The sequence below is a fragment of the Rousettus aegyptiacus genome, unplaced genomic scaffold (genome assembly GCF_014176215.1).
Source record: "Rousettus aegyptiacus isolate mRouAeg1 unplaced genomic scaffold, mRouAeg1.p scaffold_m13_p_14, whole genome shotgun sequence".
NCBI lineage: Eukaryota > Metazoa > Chordata > Mammalia > Chiroptera > Pteropodidae > Rousettus > Rousettus aegyptiacus.
This window is the reverse complement of record NW_023416289.1, coordinates 27,731,912-27,757,625: the sequence shown is the minus strand read 5'-3', so window position 1 is coordinate 27,757,625 and position 25,714 is coordinate 27,731,912. Positions and strand designations below refer to the sequence as shown.

The window sequence follows — 25,714 nt, the reverse complement described above, 5'->3', positions numbered from 1 at the left end:
GTTGCCAGGTGCAGGAAAGTAGGCAGCACCAGGTGCTGGGCTCACAGGAGGGAGCGGGGCTAGGGTCAGGCTGCGGTGGGGGCGGGGTCAGAGCTCAGCCTCGTTCAAGCTCGCCAATCCATGGGCTCGTAGCAGCCTCGCTCCCCGCCTCCCGCCGCCTTGCAAAGAGTGCCGCGTTGCTATAGGCCAGCAGAGGGTTCTTCCGGCCAAGGGGGCGGGCCCCACGTGGTGGCGGGAAAGCGGCGGTCACGGCACCTCCTTGGGGACGCTGAGAGGCCGGAGGCGGCGGCGAGTCTGGCGGGCCGCTGGCACCAGCATGGACGCCGCCGAGGTGGAGTTTCTCGCTGAGAAGGAGCTGGTGACCATTATCCCGAACTTCAGTCTGGACAAGATATACCTCATCGGGGTAAGGGCGCGGCCCGGGCATTTGCCTAGGCCCCGGCGGGTGAAGCCCGCGCCTGGGAGAGGAGGGGCCGCCAGGGCTTCTGCGGACGTCAGCGCGCCCTCCTCCCTTTCCACGTCTCGGATGGGAAGCTGGGAGGAGGGCTCGGCGTGCCCAACCCGCGGAGGCCTACGTGGGCGGGGGGCGGGGAGCAGGAGCCAATTTCGGAGCCGGAGGACGTGGGGGGACCCCCGGCGGTATCCCGTGCCTCCCCCCAGCGCCTCGGGAAACCGGACACAGGTGGGCTGTCAGGTGCCCTACCGAACCGGACACAGGTGGGCTGTCGGGTGCCCTACTGCTCGAGAAGAGACCTGGGGCTGCCTCCCGCGGCTCCGTGACCACTGGGGCTTGTGTTTGGACTCAAGTTACACGGTGCCTTTTCTCTTATTTGACAGCAGCGAGGTCCAGTAATACTTTGGCTCTGCTTTGTCTCACGTGGGTTTGTTTTTCCTCTGGCAGGGGGACCTGGGACCCTTTAACCCTGGCTTACCAGTGGAAGTGCCTCTGTGGCTGGCGATTAACCTGAAACAAAGACAGAAGTGTCGGTTGCTTCCTCCGGAGTGGATGGATGTGGGTAAGGATGTGGGCGGACGCCTGGGAGGCCTCCATGATCCACTGATCAGCAGAAAGAAATTAATGATTCTAGAGTCTCTCCTTCGAGTCAGCTGACCACTATTACTGATGTTGTGTTAGTTTGGGTTGTGTAAATCAATTTTAGTTCAGGTTTTGTTTCTAAGTTATTTCAACTTGCTTTAAGATTAAAAGTATTATATGACCTTAAAGAAGCATTCGTTTTAATTTTTAAAGAATAAGCACATAGACTAACATGTTGAGGAGCAGTCATATCTTACATTATAGAGAATGCAAGAAAATACTGCATCATCCACATAAGGGAATATTATTTAGCCATATAAAGGAATGCTACAATGTGGATGAACCTTATGCTAAGCGAAGGAAGACAGACACAAATGCGAGAATATGGATGAAAACCTTATTCTCAGTAGAAGGAAACAGACACAGAGAGTACATATCATTCCATTTATCTGAACTGTCCAGAACAGGCAGATCCACAGAGACAAATTAGTGGTTGCCTAGGGAAGAGGATTTGGGAGTGATGGAGAGATGGTGCGGGTCCTTTTCGGGGTGACAAAAATACTAACAACCATTGAATTGTGTACTTTAAATGGGTGAATTGTATGGTATGTTTATGCCTCAATAAAGCTGTTAGAAAAAGCAAAGAAAATAATAGTTTAAAAATGCAGACAGACTTTGTTCTTTGTGATCTTTTTCCACCTCAGAGATGTGAATGGCTCATTATAGCAAAGAATTTTAATTTGGGGGGTGGGGCGGGGTGTAACGGGCATGCATGTAGAATTTGAAAAGCCCCGATTTTGATTGCCCCCTCCCTATTGGAAATCTGGAGATACCTGCCTCTTAGAAGCAAGGACACTTTCCACCAGGTACTCTCAAATGCAGTTTAAGAAAGGGTGTTTGGGTATGTCCTCTTTACTTCTTGTCCTAAAGGGGTGAGTGGCCCTGGTGGTCCTGAAACATAATGGGAAACTCCAATTACTTCTGCTTTAAAGGGCTTTTTAAGTCTCACCAGGCCTGGCTCTATTAGGGCTGCTTCCCCATAAGTCCCCTTATTCTAGATCGGCTTCTGGAATGTTTGGTCCATGCAAACCCTAGATGTTACAGGGCAAGAGCCTGCCTCATTGCAGGCCAGAGTTAGGTGTGAAGAGAATTTGCCTGGGCTTCTTCATCGGCCTGGGCCACACAAGTGGTGAGAAGCAGTGAAACATCACTAGTGAGTTGACCCTGCCCAAGAACCAACTGCCTTCTGATCCTGTCAGCATACATTGGTTCTTCTTCTTGGACGTCATATAAATGGAATCATCCAGTATGTGAATTTTGGTCTCTGACTTTATTCAACATAACATTTTTGAGATTTACCCCTATTGTGACTATGCCACAATTTGTTACTCATTCTTCTTTTGGTGGATATTCAGGTTATTTCCCATTTTTGGCTATTGCGAATAAGACTGTGAACATTCTTGTCCAAGTCTTTTAGTGGATGTGTTCTCTTGGGTAAACCTAGAGTGGTGGAATTGTAGGGTTGTAGGGCAGACTGCTTAACTTTATAAGCAATGGGCAATGAGTCCTCCAGAGTGGTTGAGCCATTATTATAATCCTTCCAGAAATGTCCTAGGGTTCCCAGTGTTCCACGTCCTGGCCAAGCAGTGGGTGTTGTCAGTCTTTTCGATCCATTGCAGGGTTTGAACAGAGGTGCCTCATACTCTGATTTAGATGCTGAAAAGTAAAAAGTGCCTGCTGTGCAGAGAAGATGTGTGTGGGAGAGGGCAGTTGAGAGTTACCCAGGCAGGAGCTGAGGGTGACTTGATCAGCTGATAAAGGGCAGTAGTCATGGTGGGAGTCTTAAGTGTATTTCGAAGGAAGAATCAGCAGGATTTGCTGATGGACTGGCTGTGGGTATGAGAGGGAAGAGTTAAGGATGAGTGCCAGGGTTGTGGGCTTGAGGTCCAGAAGGAGGTGGAATTGCCCTTTCCTGAAAGCGGGACGACTGCAGGAGCAGGTCGTGGGCTGGAGTGGGTGCCAGGGGTGGAGGTTTGAACGTGTCACTCTGGAGGCGCCTGTGAGATATCCATGTAGAAATAATGTGGGCAGTGGGGTATTTCGAGTCAGGAATTGCAGGGAGGGGCTGATCTAATTTTGGAAGTCATCATGAACACATAGTCGGTATTTAGATGAGGCAGGATTGAGATCACGGGATGTAGGTTAAGGTGGTGGAGAGGGGTCAGAGAACTGAGCTCTGTACTCCAGTGTTGAGATGTCAGGAGGGCCAGGAGGAATCAGATGAGAACTCAGAGTGGTGCGCCAGAAGCTGCCTGATAAATACAGTCCACAGAGGAGTACTGACCCACGTCAGATGTGGAGATAAACGGAACCATTGGGTTTGGCCGAGTGGGGGCCGTGGGCCTTCGTGAACTGTGTTGATGGAGGGGTAGGATAGACACCCATCTGAGTGGTCGAGGAGAGGTAACTCTTGAAGTTTTTATTGTAAAGGGCATGAGAAATGGATTGGTAGCTGGAGAAAGATTTGGTGTCAGGGGAGGGTTTACTTTTTAGATGGGAGATTTTGCAGCCTGTGTGATGGAATGGTCAAATAATGAGGGAAATAATGATCATTCAAGAGAGAGATAGTTACTTGCTGGGTGGTGTTCCGTGCAAGTGAGAGAGAAGGGTCCAGTGCATACCTGGAAGGCTGGCCCTTGTGTATGGGCACCGACGCGGAGGAGTTGGGAGATGTGGTGGCAGGAGCCTGCGGGCACTCAGCAAGGCAGCACCTGAGAGCTGGGGCAAGATGAGAGAAGGCACGAAGAGGGTGGGCACGATCAGAAGTGAGAGGGCGCGTGGACTGGGGAAGTTTCAAAGGATTGCAGGAGAGTACAAGGGCTCCCTGGAGATGGTCAGTCCTTTAACGTAAGATCCCACAGCATAGTTGTGTCTGTGCGTGTGTCCTGTAGCAACGGTGGGCTGTCCAGATTGATTCAGGACAGGAGGTTTCTCAGGCTGCTAAGTCGGGGAGAGAGGGGAAGACCATTGTGGCATGTGCAGAGGAGTGTTACTGCTGGATGGAACTGGACTTGGCTGTTTGACTCCAGATGCTGGGCTTTCAACCCCCCAGGCTGAAGTAGCTGTAGTTGTAAGTTGACTTGTTCTTCTGAACAAAGCTTAGTATAAATAAATTTCTTTAGTCACTGGTTACTTTGATCACTTCTTGCATCAAAGGTAGAATACTTTGCTTTTTCTCTAAGAAAAGAACTTCTGGGTGACGTATTCTTTTCAGTAATATATTCTGCAGACCAAAGTAACAGCAATAATTTATACCTTCTCAGGGGTAGATTTTCAAAGAACTAGGCCCTAAATCAACTGGTTAGTGATATTCCAAAAAATATTTTTTATGTATTTGTTAGTTGATTGACTAGGAAATATAGGCACTTGGTACATTTGGAAGGTTAAAAAAAATCTTTTGGTTATAGTGATGATAGAATGTATTCACTTCTAAATTTCAGAAAAGTTGGAGAAAATCAGGGATCATGAGCGAAAGGAAGAGACGTTCACCCTTATGCCTAGCCCTTACTACATGGAACTTACCAAACTTCTGTTAAATCAGTAAGTAATCTCACTTCTTAGAGTCCACATGTAAGATTGAACTCACGATTCTCATCCCTTAACCCCTGCCCTTCCTTTCCTGTTCCAGGCTCATTACTGAGATAGGTGGTATCCCTGCCACCCGGTTCCTTAGATCAGGAACCTGGGAGTCATCTGTGCACGTGTGCACACTTGCTTGGACTCTTTCCCTTTGTCATTTTTCCTTTTTTCTACCGCCCTCCTCCCAGTAAATCCCTTGGTTCTTTTCATTCTACCTCCTAATTATCACTTGACATTGGATGCCAGTATGAGCCTCCATCATCATCTCCAGCAGTAGATTTTCTTAACTATAAATGTCTTATTAGTGAAGCTTTACCCCCTTTTCTTTCTTTGGGTATGTGTGTTTGAGTTCTTGCATGTCTGTTACATGAAGGGCCAGAGGACTCACATTTGCCTCTGACCCTGAGCTATAAGAAAAGTCCACTAGTGGCAAAAATGTGCTGTAGTAAATCATTTTCCTACATCTAGTTCTGGCTCCCCATCGGCTTGTCGTTCTCCACGTTGCAGCCAGAGTGGTCCTTTAAAGATAAAGCTGCCACGTGACTCCCCTTCTCTTCAGAGCCTTTCCAGGTTTTCGTCTATAAAGTTCCGACTGTGATATTCAAAGCATTGCATAGCTTGGCTTCCTTCTTCCTTCTCTCACAACTCTCTCACAGTTCTTCCCTCTGAATCTCTAGGTTCCAGGCTCACGCTGGCCTCTTTTACTTCTTTATACATAGCACGGTCCTCAGGGCTTTGCATAAACTATATACCCTCTGCCACTAAGTCCATCTGTTCCCTGCTCCCTTTTTTGGTTTAGCATAATAGGTACTCCCTTCCTGCCCTACTTGTCCTCTTGGCATCTCTGTACACCTCCATTGCATTTGTCAGTTATAATTTTCCAATCGCTTCTCAGACTATGCTCCCCTGCCCCCAGTTCTAATGGGCAGGGTATGTGCCTTGTGTGTACTAACAGTGCCTAGTGCTTAATGTTTGTTGAATGAATGAGTGAATGAATGAGATCAGTGGAGGGGGCAGGCGAGTGTGGAGTTTTGCTTGGGATATACTTAGAGTGTAATTAGTAAAATGTCAAGCTTTTGACATCTTTTAATTGATGGATTCAAGAGCAGAACTAGAACAAAACTTGGGGAGCTCCCTACTGCCTGCGTAGAGCAGCAAGGGCCAGGGGCCCACTGAATGGCACTCTGGGTATAAAACATGAATTGTCCTTTAGTTGATACGAGGCTGCAGTTCACAACTAAGCGTTCCACTAGGTAGTGGAGATAGTCATGTAGGCTTGAGTTCCTGGTTTAGTGGGAAAAATGGGGTCTTTTGTTACCCAGTAGTCACACTGCAGTGTGATAAATGCTGCTTGGAATATGTTGGGATGCAACCTTAATGCCTGGTGGTGCCAGAGAAGGATCCCAGGCTGGAAGGATGAGGGAAAATTTACTAGGGGAGAAGGCACAGAAGTGCAAAAGGACACGGTGTGTTTGGGAAGCAGAGCTATTAGAGCACGCATAGAGTATGTGGGGGTGGGAGAGCTGAGGCTTTTCTTCTGTGAGTGGAGGGCCCCTTGGTGTTCAGGAAGGGGGCGTGCCACCCAGTGGTTCTGAGGAAGCCTGCTGTGGCGGTGGGAGTGACTCAGAAGGGAGAACCTGGAAGCAGAGGTGAGGGACTTGTTCATCTTTAGTTTCTGAAGTTCAGTATATTTATGTATGCAGTTCCTATTGAAATCCTTCTCTTAGAATTCTTTAGAACTAGGCTAAAGGACCTAATTGTACCTTTGTTCTGCAGTTCAGTTAGCAAAGAGCTGGGGTCCTTTGTTCTTTGACCTGCTGTTCAGAGCAAAGGATCCAAATGTTTGGGCTTTAAGTAAAATCCACTACATGAATTTTATACCACTTGTTCTCTATCTACTAATCACAAGCTAATTTTAGCATGTGGAGAGATCATCTCCAGCTTATCCAAGAATGCCTGGTGATAAATGATGTTGGCTTCTGCTTTTATCTTCTAGTCTGTCTTTTCCTTCAAAGGTTAGTTTTAAGAAAATCTTACATAGGAAGGCTGTGATCGCCCTTGTTGACTCCAGTTCAAACTTTTACCCAGAATTCACTATGTATTGGTGTGCTCAAATATGCAATTCTGTGATTTTTATAAACATTTTTGTTTTCTCTGTAGAGTAGGACAACACCTACCTACCCCTCAGGACTTTTGTGAGGACAGAAATACTGTGTAGTGCCACACACAGTGCCTAGTATAGAGCTGTGAGCTTCTTGCCCTGGTGGGTTGTTAACCCTTGGATAACTGATGGAATAGGAGTGACAGAAGTCATGACCTCTGAACCAGCCTTGAAACAAATTCCTCTTACATGGAACTTCTACAGCACAGAACACTCAGTTATCCTGAGACAGAGGATGTCTAACTCAGAGCTTATTCTCAGATACTTAATTATTTTAGGAAACAAGTCCTTGTGCAGTAGCCTGCCATGGGACAGGAAACATGGGCACAGGTACCTGTGTGGATCATGGCTAAATTTTCTTGGAACCAAACCTAACTGTTAGAAATCCTTAACATTTTAAAATTGGAAACACAGCCAAATTTTGAGGACGTGGTTCCATAGTGTAGCGGTTAGCACATCTGCTTTACACGCAGAAGGTCCTGGGTTCACGCCCCAGTACAGCCACAGTCCATGGTCTACGGTCATGCCACCCTGAACAAGCCCGATGTCTGATCTCAGAAGCTAAGCAGGATCGGGCCTGGTTAGTACTTGGATGGGAGACCACCTAAGAAGACCAGATGCTATAGGCATAAATAATAATAATAAAAAAAAAATTAAAACAATTTTTTTAGCCTAGAACGGCTTGTATATTTTGTCTGAATCCAAGCATATTTCTTAAAAAGCCACTTCCAGTTTGATACTGCTTTAGTTTACCAAGCACTTCCTTATGCGTTTCATTTCACCTTTTGCTTCCTTTAGTGCTTCAGACAATATCCCAAAAGCAGATGAGATCCGGACCCTGATCAAGGATGTGTGGGACACTCGCATAGCCAAACTCCGCGTGTCCGCTGACAGATTCGTGAGGCAGCAGGAGGTGCATGCCGAGGTAAGTGTGTGCCTGGCCTGTGCTCTGGCAGCTGCCTCCCCTTGGGGTCGGGGAGGGCCTGATGCTGTGGAGGGATTTCCTGTGGCACTATCTGCTTGAGCTGTCACAAGCAGGGATTGCTAGTTGTGCTTTTTAAAATTATTATTCATCGGTTTCTTATTTTTACTCAGTAGGTTTTACCTTTTCCCCAAATTAGAAACTCTTCAACCAACTGTCTGTTTTCTCTTGTGTTTTAGCTGGATAACTTGACCTTGATGGAGATCAATACCAGCGGGGCTTTCCTCACACAAGCGCTCAATCACATGTACAAACTCCGCACAAACCTTCAGCCTTCTGACAGTGCTCAGTCTCAGGACTTCTAGAGGAAGAACTTTGATTTGTCAAGGCCTCCTGTCTGCTGGCAGTTGGCTTGCCGGGCCATGTGCGAGTGCTCAGGACATGACAGAGGTACTCATACTTCTGGAGTTCTAGAACCATTTTTGAATGTAAGAAAAATGTAATGAAGCAAGGAATGGATTCATAATATAGCTGGAAAGCAACAGGTTTGTGCTTACCCCATGAGATATCCTTTAATTCCACATCTGTCTCTAGAAGCCAGCTGTTCTTTTGCAGGGGGAGGAAAAGTTTTGGCAAACCAGCGATTCTCCTTAGCAGAGCCTCAGGTCTCTGTACGGAAGGAACTGTTATGTGTGGATGAATGTTAAGTGATGTTAGGTGTTACTTTTAAAAGATACAAGAGTGGTGATGTAGCCTAGGACTTTTTTCTTTCTTGATCCTGATGTCTTGGGCTAAATAGATTCTAGAGGCTGGTCGCACAGAGGATGGCAGATGAGTGGCTAGTGATGTTGAGTGGTGTTGCTCATGTTAAGTCCTGACACACAATAAAGATGGAACCAACCCAATCTCTCTGTTGGTTTTTTCTCCCTCTGCTACCAAGTAGAAGGAGCAAGCCACATAGCTAAAATAAACAAATACTCGGTGTCTTTCGTTCTCTTGGCTACTTCTGGTTAAGGTTTAAAGGGTTTCTTTCTTATCAAGGGGAAAGTGAGGCAAAAACTAATACCATGTTATTAAGTGAAGCTGAAGACACAATGCTTGGAAGAAAAGTTGGACCTATAATGCTGCTCTTGATGGATTTTGGGGAAAGACTTGTTATAGGTAGCAGTGGCTCAAATAGGGTAAATTCTTTAAGAGAAAAAATTTTCAATTAGAACATTTGGAAGTGCTAAATAACTTCCTTATAGAAATTACATTACCTTGAGAGGGGAAAAGAAGATTGTCTAAAGAGTCATACAGTGAGTGGAAGTTTCTGAAACCAGCTGGGTTTCAACTGTAGCATTGTTGGTCAAAAGTAGTAGCATGCTATCTTTGAGGGGTTTTTGCATGATCGACAGCCTGGAGAATATTTGCCCTTCAATGTATAAAGTCCAAACTTGAAGTTCCTTGAGCATTGTTTTCTCCATTCCAAATTGCCATCTAGATTTCCCTCTAACAAGCAGCTGATGGTTATTTGAACATTGAAGGGCTAAACACAGAAGGATTAGGACACAGGGATAGAGACCTGGTTTCTATTACTTGAGGTGATAGTTTAGAGGGTTGCTTTCAGATGGCAGGATGTGCCTTTTCATTGCATTCTTACTCAGTCTTTCACATTTAATCTGGGGAATGAAACCTCATAGTATTTGTAGAGGGTGTATCTCAGATCTCACCCCTGAATACCTATCCCTTAAAACCTGAGATACAGTTGAATCTGTCTTCACATTTTACTTTTTGGCTTTGTTTCATTATAACAAAAAAGATTTTCCTCTTAACATGATTTAGGAAGATTTTATTTTTTTGGATGTTGTCAGAAATTACAGCAATATATTCATAAATACCTAATTACTACATTCAACAAATAATATTACAATACAGTTAATTCAAACAAGTACACTTAGAACAGGTTTAATTTCACAGCATCTAAACTGCCCCCAGAGTGACCGAGGCACCGTTCCTCCTCCCTCCCATGTACTGGTTTACTGTTCTAGCAATTAAGCACAGGGTACATACAAAGTAACACAACCAATTAGCATGGTCTTCCTCAGGTCAAGGCAGAGTTAAGGAGTTTAAGTTAAGCGCTGGATCAGAAAGTTGGGGACAGGCTACTGCAAGTAGTAAAGAAGTCAATAGTGTGGTTACTTGAAAGAGTATAGGGATTGTTGCTAAGTGGCTAATATACACTTATTTAAGAGTAACAGAATTGGCCTGTGCTGACCATCTCCATCTTGTGGTGGATCCTTGGAATTTTCTACACTTTAAAACACATGGCTCAGAGGGAAAGGGAATATCTGATTTAATTTTTGAGATTTGGCAGCATCGTGAGCTACTTGAGGAAACAGCCATTCCATGTACAAGTTTAAGATTTCCTGTTATTCTCTGCTGCTGAAGTGTGGGCTCCTTTGAATATTCTTTGAATTTTGTTAAGGGTGTAATTACTATTAGAATATTAATGCCAATTGTTTTATTTCCTTTAGAATACAGACTAAACTGTTGAAAATCCTATCTTGGTTATCTGAGACAGTGGATTAAAATCATAGCAATTTTTTTCACATCAGTTTGGCTCTGATTATATGAAACAGAAAAACAACCCATTTTCAAATGATCAGGTTGTATAGTGCCAAGTTTTAGAGGAAAGCTCTGGTTTGTTTCTAAAGATCTGAGTAAATGTGGAACCACATCATTCAGCTTTGGAAGGTGTCCCTCATGAGTTTAGTGAAATCCCCTTCAGAAGACAGATGGCAGCTGTCTCCTCCAGGTGCTGCAGGAAGCACACGAGGTCATGAAGGACTGAGGTCCTCACGAAAATACTGACACAGAGGTTGCAAAATCAGTTCTAGAGCAAATCTGGTATACTTTAAAACTTCAGAGAGTGCATACCTGTCAATTTTTGTTAAGCCCAAATTAAAAGAAACTTAGATGCTATTGTGTTCTTTCAAAATCATTTGAAAATAAGTATTTTCAGACAAAATTATTGGATGGAAAAACTATTATTGGGTACTGTGTCTCAGTGGTGCACTTTTGTTTTCAGAAGACACTTTCTTACCTTTTTCTTAGTTTAATGCTGTCTTTCTGGTTTATATTTATATTTTCTGATTGTCATATTTACTTCTTGAGCCCAAGAATATTCAGAGATCTCCAGAGATGGGTGAGAGTATGGTATGGCAGAGGGACAGGGAAGCTCAAAGGCAAGGTAAAGGTGTTTTCAATCAGTCAGGAGGAGGAAAAGCAGTACTAGCTCAGTGGCACGGCTTCCACCCTGGGCAGAGGCCTCCCCTGCAATGGCACAGTCCCCTACCCCACGTGCCGACCTCCTCCCGTAACACCACGAACCCAGCCAAGGGAGCGCCCCTCGGCTGAAGGGATGGGCTGTGCTTTTCGTTCCCATCGATTTATTAGATTTACATTTTTTACTTTAGCCAAGGCCATTAACAAGGCTGATTAAAGTATCCAGACATTTTCTGTGATGGAGAAGGACTGAGAGTGAAGTGCTAAGGTGTAACTCTTAAGCTTTCAGACCAGAAACAGCAAGCAGATTTTAAATAGAGAAAGTGATATTCTGCCCTGATTGTTGGCAATAGAGCTCCCTCTAAACACCTGTCCCCACCTGTGGACCATGTTGATCTCTCAATGTCTTTGCAGGGGAGGAGGCCCACAGAACAGCCCTTAGTCTCGTCAAGTCTTTCTGTGGAGAGGAAGGCGCTTGTTGACTGCTGATAATACTGGCGGCACTTTTTGTCTGAGTTTGCTAATAACTGGAAGATTCTTGGCAGACATACAAAGCAAACTGTGTGGGAACAGATAAAGCGACACAATGCCATCTGCCAGCAAGCTGTTCTGCACAGCTAAGGTCTGGGGCTGAGGGTGCGGCCACTGATCACAGTGAGTAGCCATCACGAAGGTCAGCCAGCCCTTCCCCTGGGCAAAGGGGAGGTGTGATGCTCAGGCCTCCTCCCCTTGCCCCTGGCAGACCAACCACTGGCTAGGCTGCTTTGGCCTCTGGTTCAAGCCCATTTGGGCAAGAGATACTTTCTTATCTAGATTAAACCCTGCCTGAATGAGCAGTAACTGGGACAAGAAAGAAAATTTCCCCCACTGCTTTGCATTGATCTGATTATCCCAGTTTCTAGCTGCTCCTGTGCTTGTCACAGTCAGTTCAAAAGAAGGAGAAGTTCAGCTCAGACATTGTTTACCCTACTTTTCGGCTTTTACAAAGCTTTGCATCTAAATAAAGCCTCTAAAGTTTCTACTTTGCACCTGTTCTCAGACTGCTGTAAGACCTTAGAATTCTATCACAGAAACTGCTCAATTCCTGAAGGTTCTTTTACAAAAGCCCCATGTCTGTATGTGCACGCATAGGCGCACCCACAGTATCTGTCTTGTCCACCACAGACTAGCCCCTCCTCAATAGCAACTGGGTATAACTGCTATTTGCTGTCCAGAGCCGGGGGGTAGGGGCAGAGGAGGAGGTAAGAAGTGACTCATGGCTTTCTACATCATTTTCTGGTGCAACTCAAAAATGAAGTGATCGCATAGGCGCCAGTGGTAAGCTCTTTTACTTTTCTTCTTCTTTAATTTTTAAAAACACTTCAATATTTTAATGTCCTGACCAGCAGCAGTACAAACACTAAAAGCAAGTTTTTTTTTTTTTTGCCCAGAAAACAAAAACAAAAAAACAAACGAAACCCCCAAACAGGAAAACAAACAAACAAAAATCCCCCCAAACCACATATTAAAAATGGCAGGCTTTTTATAACAATAATTAAAGTAATAAAAACATACAAAACTTTGTTTTTTAATATATATACACAGTACAAGGCTGAAGCACCTTTGACTTTTCTCTCAAAATTTGTTTGTATGAAAACACCCCCACTGCAGCAAGAATTTGGTGGGTGTGAATATATGTATACATAGAGCTCTGTACATTTCCCCCACAGAGTAATAAAAAGGTACCTTCAGTCTGTCAATTCACTTTATCTTTTAGGTAAGAGCTTTTCCAGGGAAAAGCTTGTGGGTGAGGCTTCAGTACTGTTGCTTTGTGTGCTCCTAGGACCTGTTGCTTTGAAGAAAATTTTGCAGAAAAGTAACTGAAATAAGCCCTTTATGTAAAATGCACCCCGCTTTCATTCAACTGAAGCAGGTCTCAGTCCCGGAGAGGAAGGAGACCGACCCCACGCTGCAGCCAAAGCAAACTTGGGTCTTGAGGCATAGTACTATGGCAACACAAGAACTAGAACTCAAGCGGTTTGATCCGATCTTATGCACCCAGGGGCTATAAATGACAAAGTTTTAGTGTTGGTGATGGAGCTTTCGTTTTCAGATTAAAAGATAGTGACAGGGGAACAAAGAATAAAACTGCCTTAAAAAAAAATTATGGGCCTCGTCCTACATTGGTTGCTCGCTGAATTACAAAGGTGATTCAATTGCATTGAAGTCAAGGCGAGTTCGTTCTTTTTCTGGAGCCTGGAATCCTTTGCTTCATGCATGGCACATTCTTATTTTTCTTTAAGCTTCAAACCTCCCAGTGAAAAATATTAAATATTCAAGGTAATAAAATAGATAATATTTCTATACTATAGGTTCGGCCTAGTGCAAGGGAAACCGTCACCTAGGATATCCCTTAAAGTAACCCCTAGGCCAATGCATTGCAGGCAACGCAAGGCACTTCCGTAAGTGATCCAGTTCCATCTGGAGTCGATCCCTTTCTGAGACAATCTTCTGCTTCTGGCTCCTCAACTCCTGGGTGGGGGGAGGGGAAATCCACGTCAAACAAAATTGTTTCACATTGTGAGGAAACTGATGCAGAAATGTGCTGGAGGCCATGTGGGAAAGCAAACCTTCAGCACTTTGAAAACATCCTCTTCCCAGCTCAGTGTTCTGACAGTGGCCTCTGGGGACAGTCCAAACTGGTTTTTCCAACATCTTGGACTCTCACAATACCTATTCTCATAGAACCAGTGCCCCACTGTTGTCTCAGCTTCAAATCTTGAGATTTTAGTAAGCCCTGATACTATAACAATTTTCCTGCTTTAGGAGTGGCCAAGATGTGCAAACCTCATCTGAGACAAGCCCCAGTTCTCTGCACTGAGAAGAAGCCTGTGGGGTCTGTCACAGCTGGAAGACTTGTAGAGCTAAGGAGGTGGTCTGTTTTGCCTCAGTAACTTTGCTCTAGTAAAATCCTCCCCTTCACAAATCACAGCAAGGGAGACTGACACAGGCAATGCATAATTACCCAAAAGGGATACATAGAAATACCACCTTCACCCTCCCAGGATCAGCATTCTGCAAATTAACAATACCTCCCTCCTTGGCTAGGGTAATCAACTGACCCTTGAATTACTCCTCTAAATTTTAAACTCTTAAGAGGATTTCCTCTCAAATCTTGTCTGTATGGGTGCTCTTGAACCCAAACTTGACAGTTTAAACCAAGAAAAAGCATAGTTGTGTTACAAAAACCCCCCAGGAGCCAGCTTTCGTTCTCTTCCCCACGTGCGGCGGCCCAAGACTCACCGCCATGCTGTGAGAGAGCTGTTCCGCCGTGAGGCTGAGGCTGTAGTGCTGCGCCTCCAGCCGTCTGCACTGCGTCTGCAACACCTGCCGCTCCAGATTTTGCTCTGAAAAGACAAGCGACGTTGATACGTTTTCTGTATACAGGGGCCACAGGCCCTGGCGAGGGTTTCTCCTGCCTAGTGCAGCTGGCATAGTCCTCTCCTTTGGATCCCGGTGCTCCCAGCTTTTTGAACTGCGCTTGTGAAAACATCGGTATTACTAAATCCAGCCCGGCGCAATAAAGGATAGATCACTGAAGGGAAATTTAATGGATACAGATTAGGAAGCAATTAAGGATAAACTTATGGCCTTAAAATGCATTTTGCTTCAAAAAGATAGATTAAAAAAGGGGTTAGGTTTGAAAGTTTTTAAGCTGCTAGAAAAGGCCAGAATAAACTTAGAAATTGATTTTAACAGAAGAGTGACTTCAAACCTACAAGAATAAATCCCTGCTTTATATGAAGCGTTTCAGAGAACAAAAACCAGGGAAGGCCACCTGACTGATTTTACAGAAGCTAGAATAGTCGCAATAGTGAAATAAAGTACAATAAAATTCACATATAATACTACTTCAGAACAGATTTAAAATCTTAAAAATACTAACTAACAAGTCAAATTCAAGGAGGAAGCGACATCAGAAAACAAAAATCAGGTCGTCATCTCAATGTGCATAGAAAATACATTAGTTGACCTTCAACAACTGTACAGCCTAAGTTCAACAAATGGGATGATGCTTCTAACGCTTCGCAGCACAAAAGCCCCCCTGGCACCGCTATTCAACGGCCTAGAGGTCTCGGGCAATGCAGTATAAGAAAAAGTGAAGATGTTAAAAGAACTAAACTTTTAATCTGCAGAAGATCTGATCATTTGTGATTATCTAAGGAATAGGGATAACAAAAACTAAGAATCTATGATAATAAAGTGCTAACTAAATCTAATGAAAGCGAACTCATGAAGAAAGTCAGCAAAAATTATTTACTACAGTTTACTACCATATTCATAGATGGAGTGACGTAACTATCAGAGATGTCGATGCTTCCCAGATCTGTAAATTCAATGCAACTGAACTTCTAACAGGAATCTTTTGGGTGGAACAAACAAGGTGATCCTAAAATTCACTGGGGCCAAGGGCCAAGAACAAGTTAAAAAACAAGTCAGGTGAGCTGCCTCCAGATAACAGAGAGCTGCAAAGATTCGGCATGACACAGGGACAGGCCAGGAGACTGCCGGACGGAGCAGAACAGCACTAGAGACGGGCCTGGGCACTGGTGAGGGTGCTGCATGACAGGCACGTCCCCTGGGGGAAGAGAGCACCCAATCGGCTGCCAGGATAACTGGCTGTCCGGGCGGGAAAGATGAAGTTAGATTTTTACCTTATTTTGTAACAAAAATGAATTCTATGCCTAAGAGAAGCAGAATTTGAAGGCTGTTAAAAGGAACTGCAGGATGATATTAATATGTTCTTGGGGGTAGGGAAGGAATTCCCAAATAAGACACCAACAAACATCAACCCAGAAAACATGGGATATATTTCTCTCCATTTAATAAAAAATAATGCTATACATTGCTTCTGGATATATACGAATGTATTTAAAGAATACCATGTAAGCAGAGACGGATAAATGAAAAAGACTCCATTTGAAGGAGGAAAGGAAGCAAACTGTTGAACTTGACACACTGTTTGTTGGCTACATGAGCACCCCTTTAGTGAGTCCAGTCTCTGCTTTGAAAATGCTGATTTCAAAGGATTTAAAATGATTATGATATTCATAATTAAGTGTTTATACTTAATATTTACAACATAGTAATACTTGGTAAAATTCTTCTATGATAATATGGTAATTAATTAGGAGGTGGCAGCCTGGGTTTTGCCAGTTATGGCTGGCACTTCCCAAGTCCTGTCAATCTGACGGCACTGCCAGTGCAGCGAGGATGGTGAATGCAGAGGGGCCACAGCTCACCCGTCGGAGAGACGACGAGCCAGGAGCTCTGAGCGCCTGTCCCTGCTCCGCTCCACAGAGCTTCTTCCCAAGTCGTCTACCTGCCTGTTTCACTAGGGAGGGAGACGGGGCAGCTCCCTACGTCAAATTCATAGCGCCCCAGCCTCCGTCTGAGCTCGAAGGGGCCTTTGCAGGCCTCTTAAGGAAAGTGAGATGCAGAGAAAGGGGGTGGTGTGCTGCAGAAGCACAATGGTCGTGCCAGAACTCCACCAGCACCCGAGCCTCGTGACCCACCACCGGGTGCACTAGACCTGTGTGGGAGGGGCGTACCCAGTTCCCTCCCAGGGAGGGTTTCACTAGGCAGGGCTGGCGTGGGCACTCGAAGTTGTGAATAAAACTTTCTGGTGGCCAATGGGCTTGCCTCCCTGCACACGGTGCTAGTCCGGGAGGAGGACAGAGCCTGTGAAGGAAACCGCCACCAGCATTGAGACGCTTCAAATACGAGACAGGCTCAGAAAGTGCAGGCCTGGCTATTTGGGGCTCAGCTAAGTTGATAAAGTTTTCATTTTCCAGGAAGGACCCTTGTATGTAGCTATCAGTGTCAGGCCTGATAGAAGATTTAGAAGCACAATGGAAGACAGCACAGAGAGCAAGGCCCCTGGGCTGTCACAATGATTGGTGGCAGGTTACCTGATACTTAAATTTCTCCAGTGAGAATGGCCTCAGGTTTGTCCATGAGCAATTATCATGATAAGTAAGCCTGGGTACTTGCATAAGCCTGAGGGACAGTTCTCAAAACAGGTAAAACGGCTGAGGAAAATTTACCTTCTAGTATTTGTATCTAGTTGTGCCCCCAGAAAATCTGAATGCCAGCACTATCACTTAGAAACAGTCCCTAATGGTGACAGTGAAATCCTGCACTGACTGGTCTATTAAGCTGCTTCAATCTTCTTTACCAGGCCCTCGATGCACTCTCCCCAACCCCTTTGTACCTTCTATGTGTTCCTGGTAAGCTTCAAAAATTGCCTCAATCCCTTGCCACTTGCGCCTGCGGGGTTCCTCGTCATCCTCTTCTCCATCTTCATCCTCCTCCTCTTCTGAGTCCTGGTCCATCTCCTGTATGAGGGGGCCCTTCCTCACAGCTGGGGGCTCCTGCTGCCCGTTGTGCTGGGGCAGAGGGAGCCGGCTCGAGGACTGTAGCTCCGGAATGTTGTAGTGGACCGACGTGTCAACCTTGTGGTTCTGCTCTGCAGACAGCACAGCTACGCTCCCTGGGGAGGAGAGAGAGACTCGTCACAGCCTGTGGGGACCCTGTGCCAGGGGAGGAACAGGGTACGGTGGAGAAGGGGTGGGTTACTCTGCCTTGGGCAAGAGTCAGCGTGACTGCAGGCCTCACAGCAGACTAGAAGATGAAGTATGGAGAGGCCTGTGCCCTTCAGAGATAGAAGACAGCACCTGAAGGAATGGTTAGAGCCATAAAGGCGATGGCACACCTGGATTCCAATCAGTCGTAGTATGTGTACAATCTCAGCTAAGTTCATCTCCGAGTGGTGAGATGGTGGATTTGAGCTTGGTTTATAATTGGCCCTCAGCAGTGATCAGTTCCCTTCCTCTGGTGAAACCTAGGTATTTCAGTCCCTGAGCGTATGTGGTGTTCTGCCAAGTAGGAGTTGGCTAACTAACTGATGTGGGGACCTATGGAGACTAGGTCTGCTGTCTCGGGGCATGGCCCTGCTGGTGGTGTTCCAACGGGAGCACGCTGCCTCCCCGTGCAGACGGCAGCCTCGTAGAGCACAAGACCTGCTCAACCACTGGACTTGTACTGTTCAACTGGGCATTGGCTGGATGACTAAAATCCTGAGGAAACAGTCAAGTGTCATGTCACTAATGGGCTGAAATAAAACAAGGCAGGAAAAACGTGCCCTGGGGCCACATGAAAGCCCCATAAGGTGTCTTGGAAGGAGCCCAGAGATATTTTACCCTAGTCATGAAGTCAAAACATTTCCTTCTTGAAGAATATTCTTTCAGTGAAATTCATGACAAACATCCAATAAAGCACTCCTCCTGATTTTTGAGGAGTCATTTTTAATTGCTGCAGAAACCACTGCCCTTTGCTTTCTGGGTATCATTTCATCTCTGTTGACAGCATTAACTTACCTGAATGATACTGGCACAATGTTAGTATTTATTCAGCTTTTAAAACTTGTAGTATAAAGATTTAAAAATTTTTTTTGGCATAACCAAATTATTTTCTTCTGGCTACTGATGCATATGAAAACTTATTTAATACTCAGTCATTATTTAATCATTGAGGATTCCTTTCTAATCAATTTCAAGCTTTGAGTCAGTGGAAATAAAATGTATAAACTTCTGTTTTCCAACCATCAGCGACTTTCACCAAAAAGTCTGAAAGAAGTGAATCTAGGGGCTCGCGCATGGGGCTAGAGCAACCATTAGGTCACAAAATACTTGCCAAACCTGGTGGAACACTCACTGAATTTAGTTACGAAAGGATGGGGAGATTTCTAGGTGAATCTGTTTCAGGGACACTGGGAAATCACTCAGCTGTAAGACACATGGATCCTATTTTTGCTGGAAAGGCACCTTACCTGGCCTTACTAAAAGGAAGTGCTTCTACTAAACTCAGATGCCATCACTTGCTAAATTTTCTCCAAGTGTGGTCCACAGAAAGGCAGCATCAGCATCACCTGAGTACCTGCTAGAAATGGAGACTCCTGGGCCTCACCCCAGACCTGGTAAGGCAGAATCTGACTCTAATGACCTCCCCAGGTGCCTTGTGCACACTGAAGTCCCAGAGGGGCAAGCCCATGGCGGGCGCTGAGTGACTGCTGGTGCCCTAGGAACGTTAACCTGGAACAACAGCTACAATAACTCAGGACCAGAGCAGGGATGGGCAGCCTCCTTACCTTTGTGCTTCTGCAGGGCCTTCTGGGTGGACTGCAGCACGGACTCGTGGAACTGATGTGCAAACTCTTCCGCCATAAAGGGCTCCCATGGCTTGCTCTTCCCGTTGATGCTGTGGGACAATGGCACGGGAATGTCCTTGGGTGTGGGGCCCCTGATGTAATGCAGCATGCTCAGGCTCTTCTTGCCCCCAGGGGCCTCACTCAGTCTGGCCTTCTCGCCACTGGCAGGAACCGGCTCCTGGAGTCGAGATAGCTCCTGAGGCCGGAGCTGTTCCAGTCTCCCAGGCTCCGTGGCCTTTGGGACGTCAGACAGGGAAGCAGCAATACCCACAGGCTTCTCCATATCCAGAGAGGCTGGCTGCGTGGCTGGTTCTTTTAGAGAAAGAAAGCGAGGAAAATGTTAAGAGCTGCAGGTGACCAGGTGGACCCTGACCTCTAGAGCTTACTTTTAACAAAGACCTAGTACAAAGGACTAAGACTCAGGCCATTAAATGTCAGTGTGCATTATGTGGTCTTAAGAAGGAGTGTGGTAGCAGCAAGTCCATCCTTGAAAGGTACTCTAGGAAGGCATCTGGGAAGAAAAAGAATCTGAAGGAAGAAACAACTTGCTTCAGGTTATCCAAAAAGTAGGAAGTTATATAGCCCAAGCCGATAAGAAAGACCACGTGAGGAGGTGAAAACAGGGCCAGACCATAAAGATTTCCTGTTCCATTCAGCAGTGCAGCGATGTATAATCAAAGCCAAGGAGAGAGAGTATGAAAGCAGGTGTTGCAGAGGCCTGGAAGGCAGAATGAGCAAGACAGACATGGGAGAAGAGTGCCAACGAAGGGCAGACGGGAGCAGCAGAGCCGAAGCAGTGGTACTGAGACCTGCGACACCGGGCTTCGGTGGCTCAGGCCACCACTGGGCCGACGGACGATGGCTACAACTAGACTGACCACCAGACAGAGTCCTGCGGAAGCCAGGAGCCTCCCCCTTAACTCTCCGTGCCCTGACGTCCAACTCTCATGCTCCATCCCGAGGCGGTCCTCCACAATCGTGTAGGAAGCTTGTGCGAGAGAGATGGAGAGAAGCATGTTCTGTCTCCAGGAGGAAAGATTCAAGATGAAGACCTTGAGCAGCTGCTTCTGACCCTGCGCAGCCCACATGACAGTCCTGGGCGGTGGCAGATAGGGCTGTCCTTCCCGCCCTGGGCCTTACCGCTCAGGGAGACAGCAGGACTGTCCCTCGGAGAGTTTCTGAGTGAGTCTGCCACTGCTGCTGACAGTGCCTTCTGCTTCATGGCATGGAGCATTTCGACAAGTTTCTCTTTGTCTATGAGAAAAGCAGCCTGAGATTAACAAGACAGTTGCATCACTTCTGAGAGGGAAGGGGAGCAGAATTCTAAGCCCAGGCTGTGACTGGCAGGTGCAAGTCCTTTAAACCAAGAAAAACAGAAAGCAAGCGCCACGGCGACAGGTGGTGCTTAAAGGAAGAAAGCTTCATGTTAGGAGTGAGCCCAAATTCCTCTCACCTTTTACTACATAACATTTCGGATGTATTCCAAAAATAGCTGTGTGTACAGGCGATGACAGCTATATGAAATAATGGGTACCTATGCTCTTCCAAGGTGACTTCTGAGGATGCAGTCTCATTTAAAAGACAAAAAAGTTGGCCCGAACACAAGAAAACAACCTGAGGATCCGCACAGCACCTCTGGAAGCACAGGCTGCTTCCAGGCGTACTCTTCCCCGCGCCTTCCGGCTCGCGAGTGCGATTCCCACGATGCTGGTATTTACTGAAAAGGAACGGACCCTTGTGATGTTCGATGACACAAATTCCTGCTGCAGTGGCACTTCTTGTGGAGACTTAAATGGCCACGTCACCAGTGGCTTCTTTTAGGAATTAAGTCAGGTGAAAAGATGCTTTTTACAAACAGAACTATGCATTTTCCCCAGAATTGGTACTCAGCACTGCCCCCCCATCTAAGGAAAAGCAAGAATCCCAGTTTATGGGTTAAAGACAAAAACTAAACCATTACACTCCAATAACGAAGTGGAAGCAACCAAATGACCAATAGCACTCTGCTTCCTTTCATTTTGACTTCCATCCAGAGAGAGGTGACCAGACGTCAGCAAGGGTGATTGAGAAGTATGCAAATGAGCACCCCAGAGAGGCCCAATTCTCACATGAACTAATATTCCGGCACTAAGTGAGCATGTGAGGCAAACCACGGAAGTGGACACTCTCAGGGAGTGTGCAGACCATACCACGTCTTTACACTACGGATTCCAGCGCAGAGTCAGCCCCAATGTGGCCAATCTGGAAGCATCTTTCAGGACAAGCCATCCACTCATGACGTGCACTGGCTCTGCCTGGCAGCCACAGACCACCCAGTCTCCTGTCATCAGGACACAGAGGCCAGTGGGCCATGTCGGTGGCCCAGCAAGAGGGAACGCCAGCTACTGTGGAGCCTGGAGTGCTCTGCCATAGGAGGGCGCACCTGTGCCTTGTGCCCAGGGGGTCACCAAACCCACCTTCAGGTGCTAGATGTTACAGGTGACAAGAGCAGATTTACAGAACAAACGCAGCAAGTCTTTTTTTTCCGTCCAAGATGAAGTAAGAGAAAATGGGCTTTGAATGGGGCAATTTGAGTTTCAGATGGAGAGAAAGAAGAGATACTGAGGCAGGTCTGTGAGAGCAGAGGGGTTGTTTCCTTGGGGGTACCAAGGGAGTAAGAGGCCTAGGACTGAAGTGTTTTCAGATTCTGCCTGGAACGTGGGTCCAGGAAATCCCCAGGAGTCTATGGGCCACATCCCCCAAGGCCCAGGTGAGGCCCTCCCTACCTTTTCTCTTCTCAGCGCTGATATGCGTCAGGTTGAAGATGGTCAGGAACTTCTTTTTCTCTTCGAAGTTGGGGCTGTTGTTCATCTCATCAGGACTATAGCGGGTGAACAGGGCCAGTCTTGGGGAAGGCGTCTGCCGCTTGTTCTGAATCGTTGGGGGCGACGGGCTTCTCTCTCTCAGCATCCGCCGTCGCTTCCTCCGCTTCTGGGTCAGCAATTCCTCCTTCTGCTGTTGGGTGGTCAAGCCAAAAAGTTGCAAAAACTCTAGCTTCTAGATTGGGAAAGAAAACAAATGAGTTTGAAACCACCAGCAGTGGCGCGATTCCACTGTCCCAGGGCCCTTCCTGGTGTCCTCGGAGCCCACGTGCCGTGTCTGACGCTGCCGGGCCTCAGAGGAGGACCCCGACAGCATGCCCAGACACCTGTGGTTAGTAGGGACTGGAGGAGCACAGGGGGACCCCAGCAAATGTGGGGTCAAGTGGGACAGTGGGAAAGCCAAGAGGCAGGTACCAGTGTAGGTACCAAAAGCCCAGCCCACAGCCTGATACAGCAGGAACGAGACCCCAGATACCTCGGAGGATGTGTCCAGTTTGAGGGGTGGCTGCTCAGCCACGCAGCGGAGGTGGGCCCTGACCTCCTCTTCGTCACTCTCATCGTAAGAGTCATCTAGGTCGTAGTAGTATCCTGGTGGCAGAAACAGATGTATTCAGCTGGGCAAGAAGCCCCGGGTCCCCAGCTGGTGCACATGGGGGCACGCCTGTGATGTGTATGCAGACTCCCCCATCAGGCCAGGCCCTGCTGGCCCCTTTGTGCACCCCAAAACCCAGATTCTTTCCAACCTAGGTGGAAACGTGCATTAACCCCTAGTCCTAGGGCTTTTTAGGAACAGCGGGTCGGGGCAGAAGGCAGGCACCAGGCTTGGCTTGGACTCACAGCCTTTAAGTGGCCAGGCGGTCCCAGGGCTGACACTGATCCCCAGCAGGGGACCATTCATCACACAGGCCTGGGGCCGTGTCCACGGCAACCTAAGGCTGTTTGTGCATATCCGCTCACTCCTGCTGTGGCCATCTGGGTCCATCACCCAGGAGGGAACAGGCACACTCAGGTCCCCATTGTCTCAGAGCACGCATGCAAACTCAATATTCAGAGAACAACAGTAGAATCCCTGGACCCAAGAGCACCAGGGTGCTCCCTTCTCTTCCTTTCTAAGGTAAAGAGAGGAGAAAATCCTTCTTGGGCTATGAATCCAGCCAAGACCAACAACCCAGGAACACTTGGCTTTGGCCCCAGCTTCTGCCTAAGAGGCTGAATTCAACACTGCACAGGACCCCAGTGTCCAGTAGGGGAAAAGAAACTGGTCTGGGGCTCCTCATCCCTCCTGGTCAGATGGGGTTGCAGGTGGGGATAGCCACGGTCACTGTGGGCCTGCTCACTGTTCTCCTTGGCTCTTTGAGGAACCCAGGGAGTTGCTAGCTGAGTCTGCCCACTCCACAGGAGCAGGAAGGAGGCAGCCAGACCTCCTGCCCTCGCCCTCGCCAGGCTCGCCTGACTGCAATTTACGATGGCAGCTCCATATGCAGAGCCCCTGCTGAGACCAGGCCTGGTCTCTCAAGTCTCCTCCTCTATTGTGCTGTACTATTAATGTTTAAAACTGTCTTATTAGTCTCTGTTCATCATTTATTAATCATGCATTTCTATAGAACCCCCTTTATAGGCAAGCTTTGATTTGGCTTTTTGGTTCAATTTGCATTTTGGCAGGATGAGCAAGGAGCCCCCGGTCTGTCTTCCCAGCAGAGGTGTCAGGTAGCTACACAGAAGCCAGCGACCTTGCCTCCTGGAGCTGCGGGAGGCAGTGGGTGGGAGGAGGAGGGGCCGAGTGGCTGGCATTACTGTTCCCTAGTCCGAGGTCATGGGATGCCCAGGGAGACCAGACCTTTCTCTTGGGCCTCTCGCCGCCTGCGCTCCTCCAGGTCCAGCTTGCTGACCAGCCTCCGGCGCTGCTGCAGGAACTCATCATAGATGTAGGCAGGGTCGGGACATCGTGGTGCTGGGGGCCGGTAGGGCGAACCTGGCTTCAGGGGTCCAGTGAGCTCCCCAAAGGAGGTTGGCTGGGTGAGAGAGGCCCGCTGCTGGCCCAGGATGGTCTGGGTGGACTTCTCGAGCTCAGCCAGGAAGGGCCCAGGCCCGTGAGGAAAGGCCTGGTGCTCTAGGCTCCCTGCCTCCCGTGGTGGTGGCTGGTACTTGTCCAAGGGTGTGGCCTCGCGTTTCCGGGGTCCCTCCTCCATCTTTTCTGGGCAGTAGACCCGTTCCACCTTCACTAGTGGGACAGCTGCCTGGCGGCTGGGTTCAAATGGGGTGGGGTGGTTGTGCAGAGGGTGGCTCTCCGGGGCCCGCCGTGTCTCCAAGGTACTGTCCATCAGGGACACTGGGTTCCAGAGGGCCGTGGGCATGGAATGGTGCTGGGGCTTGGGTGAGATGAGGGGCGGGGGCCCGCCAAAGTGCTGCGGGGGGTCTCGGCTTCCCGGCTCATGACGGTTTGGTCCCGGCCTAGAGAGTGAGCAGACCACGCCATTAGTCATGAGAATGAGCATGCCAGCCACCCACCCATGGGTCTCCTAGCTGCCTGCCAGGGCCCAGGTGCAAGCAGCAGCTTCTAAAATGGCCCAGATGGGAGCCCCTTCCAAAAGCCAGTGCTGGAGGTGCGTGACGGCCTCCTTCTCTAAGCCATCTGACCAGGAGCTGAAGGGAAGAACAGTTTCCACGCCTCACCTGAGTGCAGGCCATTTCACAAGCCTCCACTTCCTCTTCAAACAACCTGAGGCAGGTATGTGTAGACCTGCTCTGAGAGGACCGGAGGCTGGGAAGGTGGACACTGCTTGCTGAGGGCACAGAGACATTGTCAGGCCCAGACCAGAACCCGTTTCTATCTGGTTTCTCACCTGAGACCTTGCAATAGTTCCTGCTGTTCTACCAATTCCTAAATCCCTGTAAGTCCCATAAAGACACTCGTTTTTGTTTCTATAGGAGACCTGTCACACAGAAAATAAAGATAGGGTCCTGTTGCCAAAGGGCACCCCCCTCCAGATATGCCAAGACTGGGCAGATAATGGAGGGCGAGCTGGCTGCCTACAAAGGGGCCACGACTCCTCGCTCCCCACTGTCCTCACAGGCAGCAGCGAGAGACCAGCTTCCGGTGCCTGCCCAGCCCAGTGAGGTTGGGGAGACCCTGACAGCCAGGATGGGCCTGCACCGCTGCTGACCTCCAGTGGTCCCCATCAGAACTACAGCAGCTCCATGTGGCCCCAAAGCAGCAGCTGGACTGGGGGCCTGACCAGGGAGCAAGGTGCCCCTCACATATGCAGGTAGGGAGAGAACTGGAGGAGACCTTCCATCAGACCCGCAGCTTTGCCATGCAGTCGTACTAAATGACTTTCCTTAATGCATTTAAAACAGGATTCGACAAAAGGCTATTTTGTTAAGAGACGCTCTGTGCTGCCCAGATGACCCAAGGCAAGGTCTGAGGGGATGGAAGGGGAAGGGTCAGAGGCCACTGCGGGCATGTGATCAGGCTCTCAGGACATTCCCTGCCTGGCCAAGGAGGGAGAGACATTTAACCACAGCCACCAAGGCTCTTCTTTGTTATTCTCTGACTCAGGCTGCGAGATAACTCTGATGC

The 25,714-nt window shown here is 47.7% G+C and overlaps 2 protein-coding genes across 7 annotated transcripts in view; one reads left to right on the top strand and one right to left on the bottom strand.

The window, feature by feature from the left end:
* The first annotated feature begins 225 nt into the window (after window positions 1-225).
* GINS2 (GINS complex subunit 2) lies at window positions 226-12,053 on the top strand. 3 transcript variants are annotated; one of them, XR_004954256.1, is made up of 6 exons: window positions 512-682; window positions 902-1,016; window positions 4,537-4,636; window positions 7,635-7,761; window positions 7,998-8,208; window positions 11,440-12,053. XR_004954256.1 is itself a non-coding variant. In XM_036231532.1 (5 exons), the coding sequence occupies exons 1-5, from the start codon at window positions 317-319 to the stop codon at window positions 8,121-8,123; spliced, it is 558 nt and encodes a 185-aa protein (XP_036087425.1). In that variant the 5' UTR covers window positions 226-316; the 3' UTR covers window positions 8,124-8,663. The 3 variants fall into 3 exon arrangements, 2 of the variants coding, with proteins under 2 accessions (XP_036087425.1, XP_036087424.1); XM_036231532.1 differs by lacking the exons at window positions 512-682; window positions 11,440-12,053 and adding an exon at window positions 226-406 and having other exon boundaries at window positions 7,998-8,663; XM_036231531.1 differs by lacking the exon at window positions 11,440-12,053 and having other exon boundaries at window positions 7,998-8,663.
* Window positions 9,569-25,714, bottom strand: part of GSE1 (Gse1 coiled-coil protein) — a 407,380-nt gene continuing 391,234 nt past the window's right edge. For all 4 annotated transcript variants that reach the window (XM_016129412.2, XM_016129414.2, XM_016129413.2 and 1 more), the window contains 8 exons: window positions 23,972-24,585; window positions 22,610-22,722; window positions 22,039-22,309; window positions 20,414-20,527; window positions 19,214-19,585; window positions 17,279-17,557; window positions 14,308-14,411; window positions 9,569-13,536 (listed from right to left, as the gene is read on the bottom strand). In XM_016129412.2, the coding sequence (XP_015984898.2) occupies window positions 13,402-13,536; window positions 14,308-14,411; window positions 17,279-17,557; window positions 19,214-19,585; window positions 20,414-20,527; window positions 22,039-22,309; window positions 22,610-22,722; window positions 23,972-24,585 (2,002 nt within the window). In that variant the 3' untranslated portion in view covers window positions 9,569-13,401. The remainder of the gene's footprint in view (window positions 13,537-14,307; window positions 14,412-17,278; window positions 17,558-19,213; window positions 19,586-20,413; window positions 20,528-22,038; window positions 22,310-22,609; window positions 22,723-23,971; window positions 24,586-25,714) is intronic.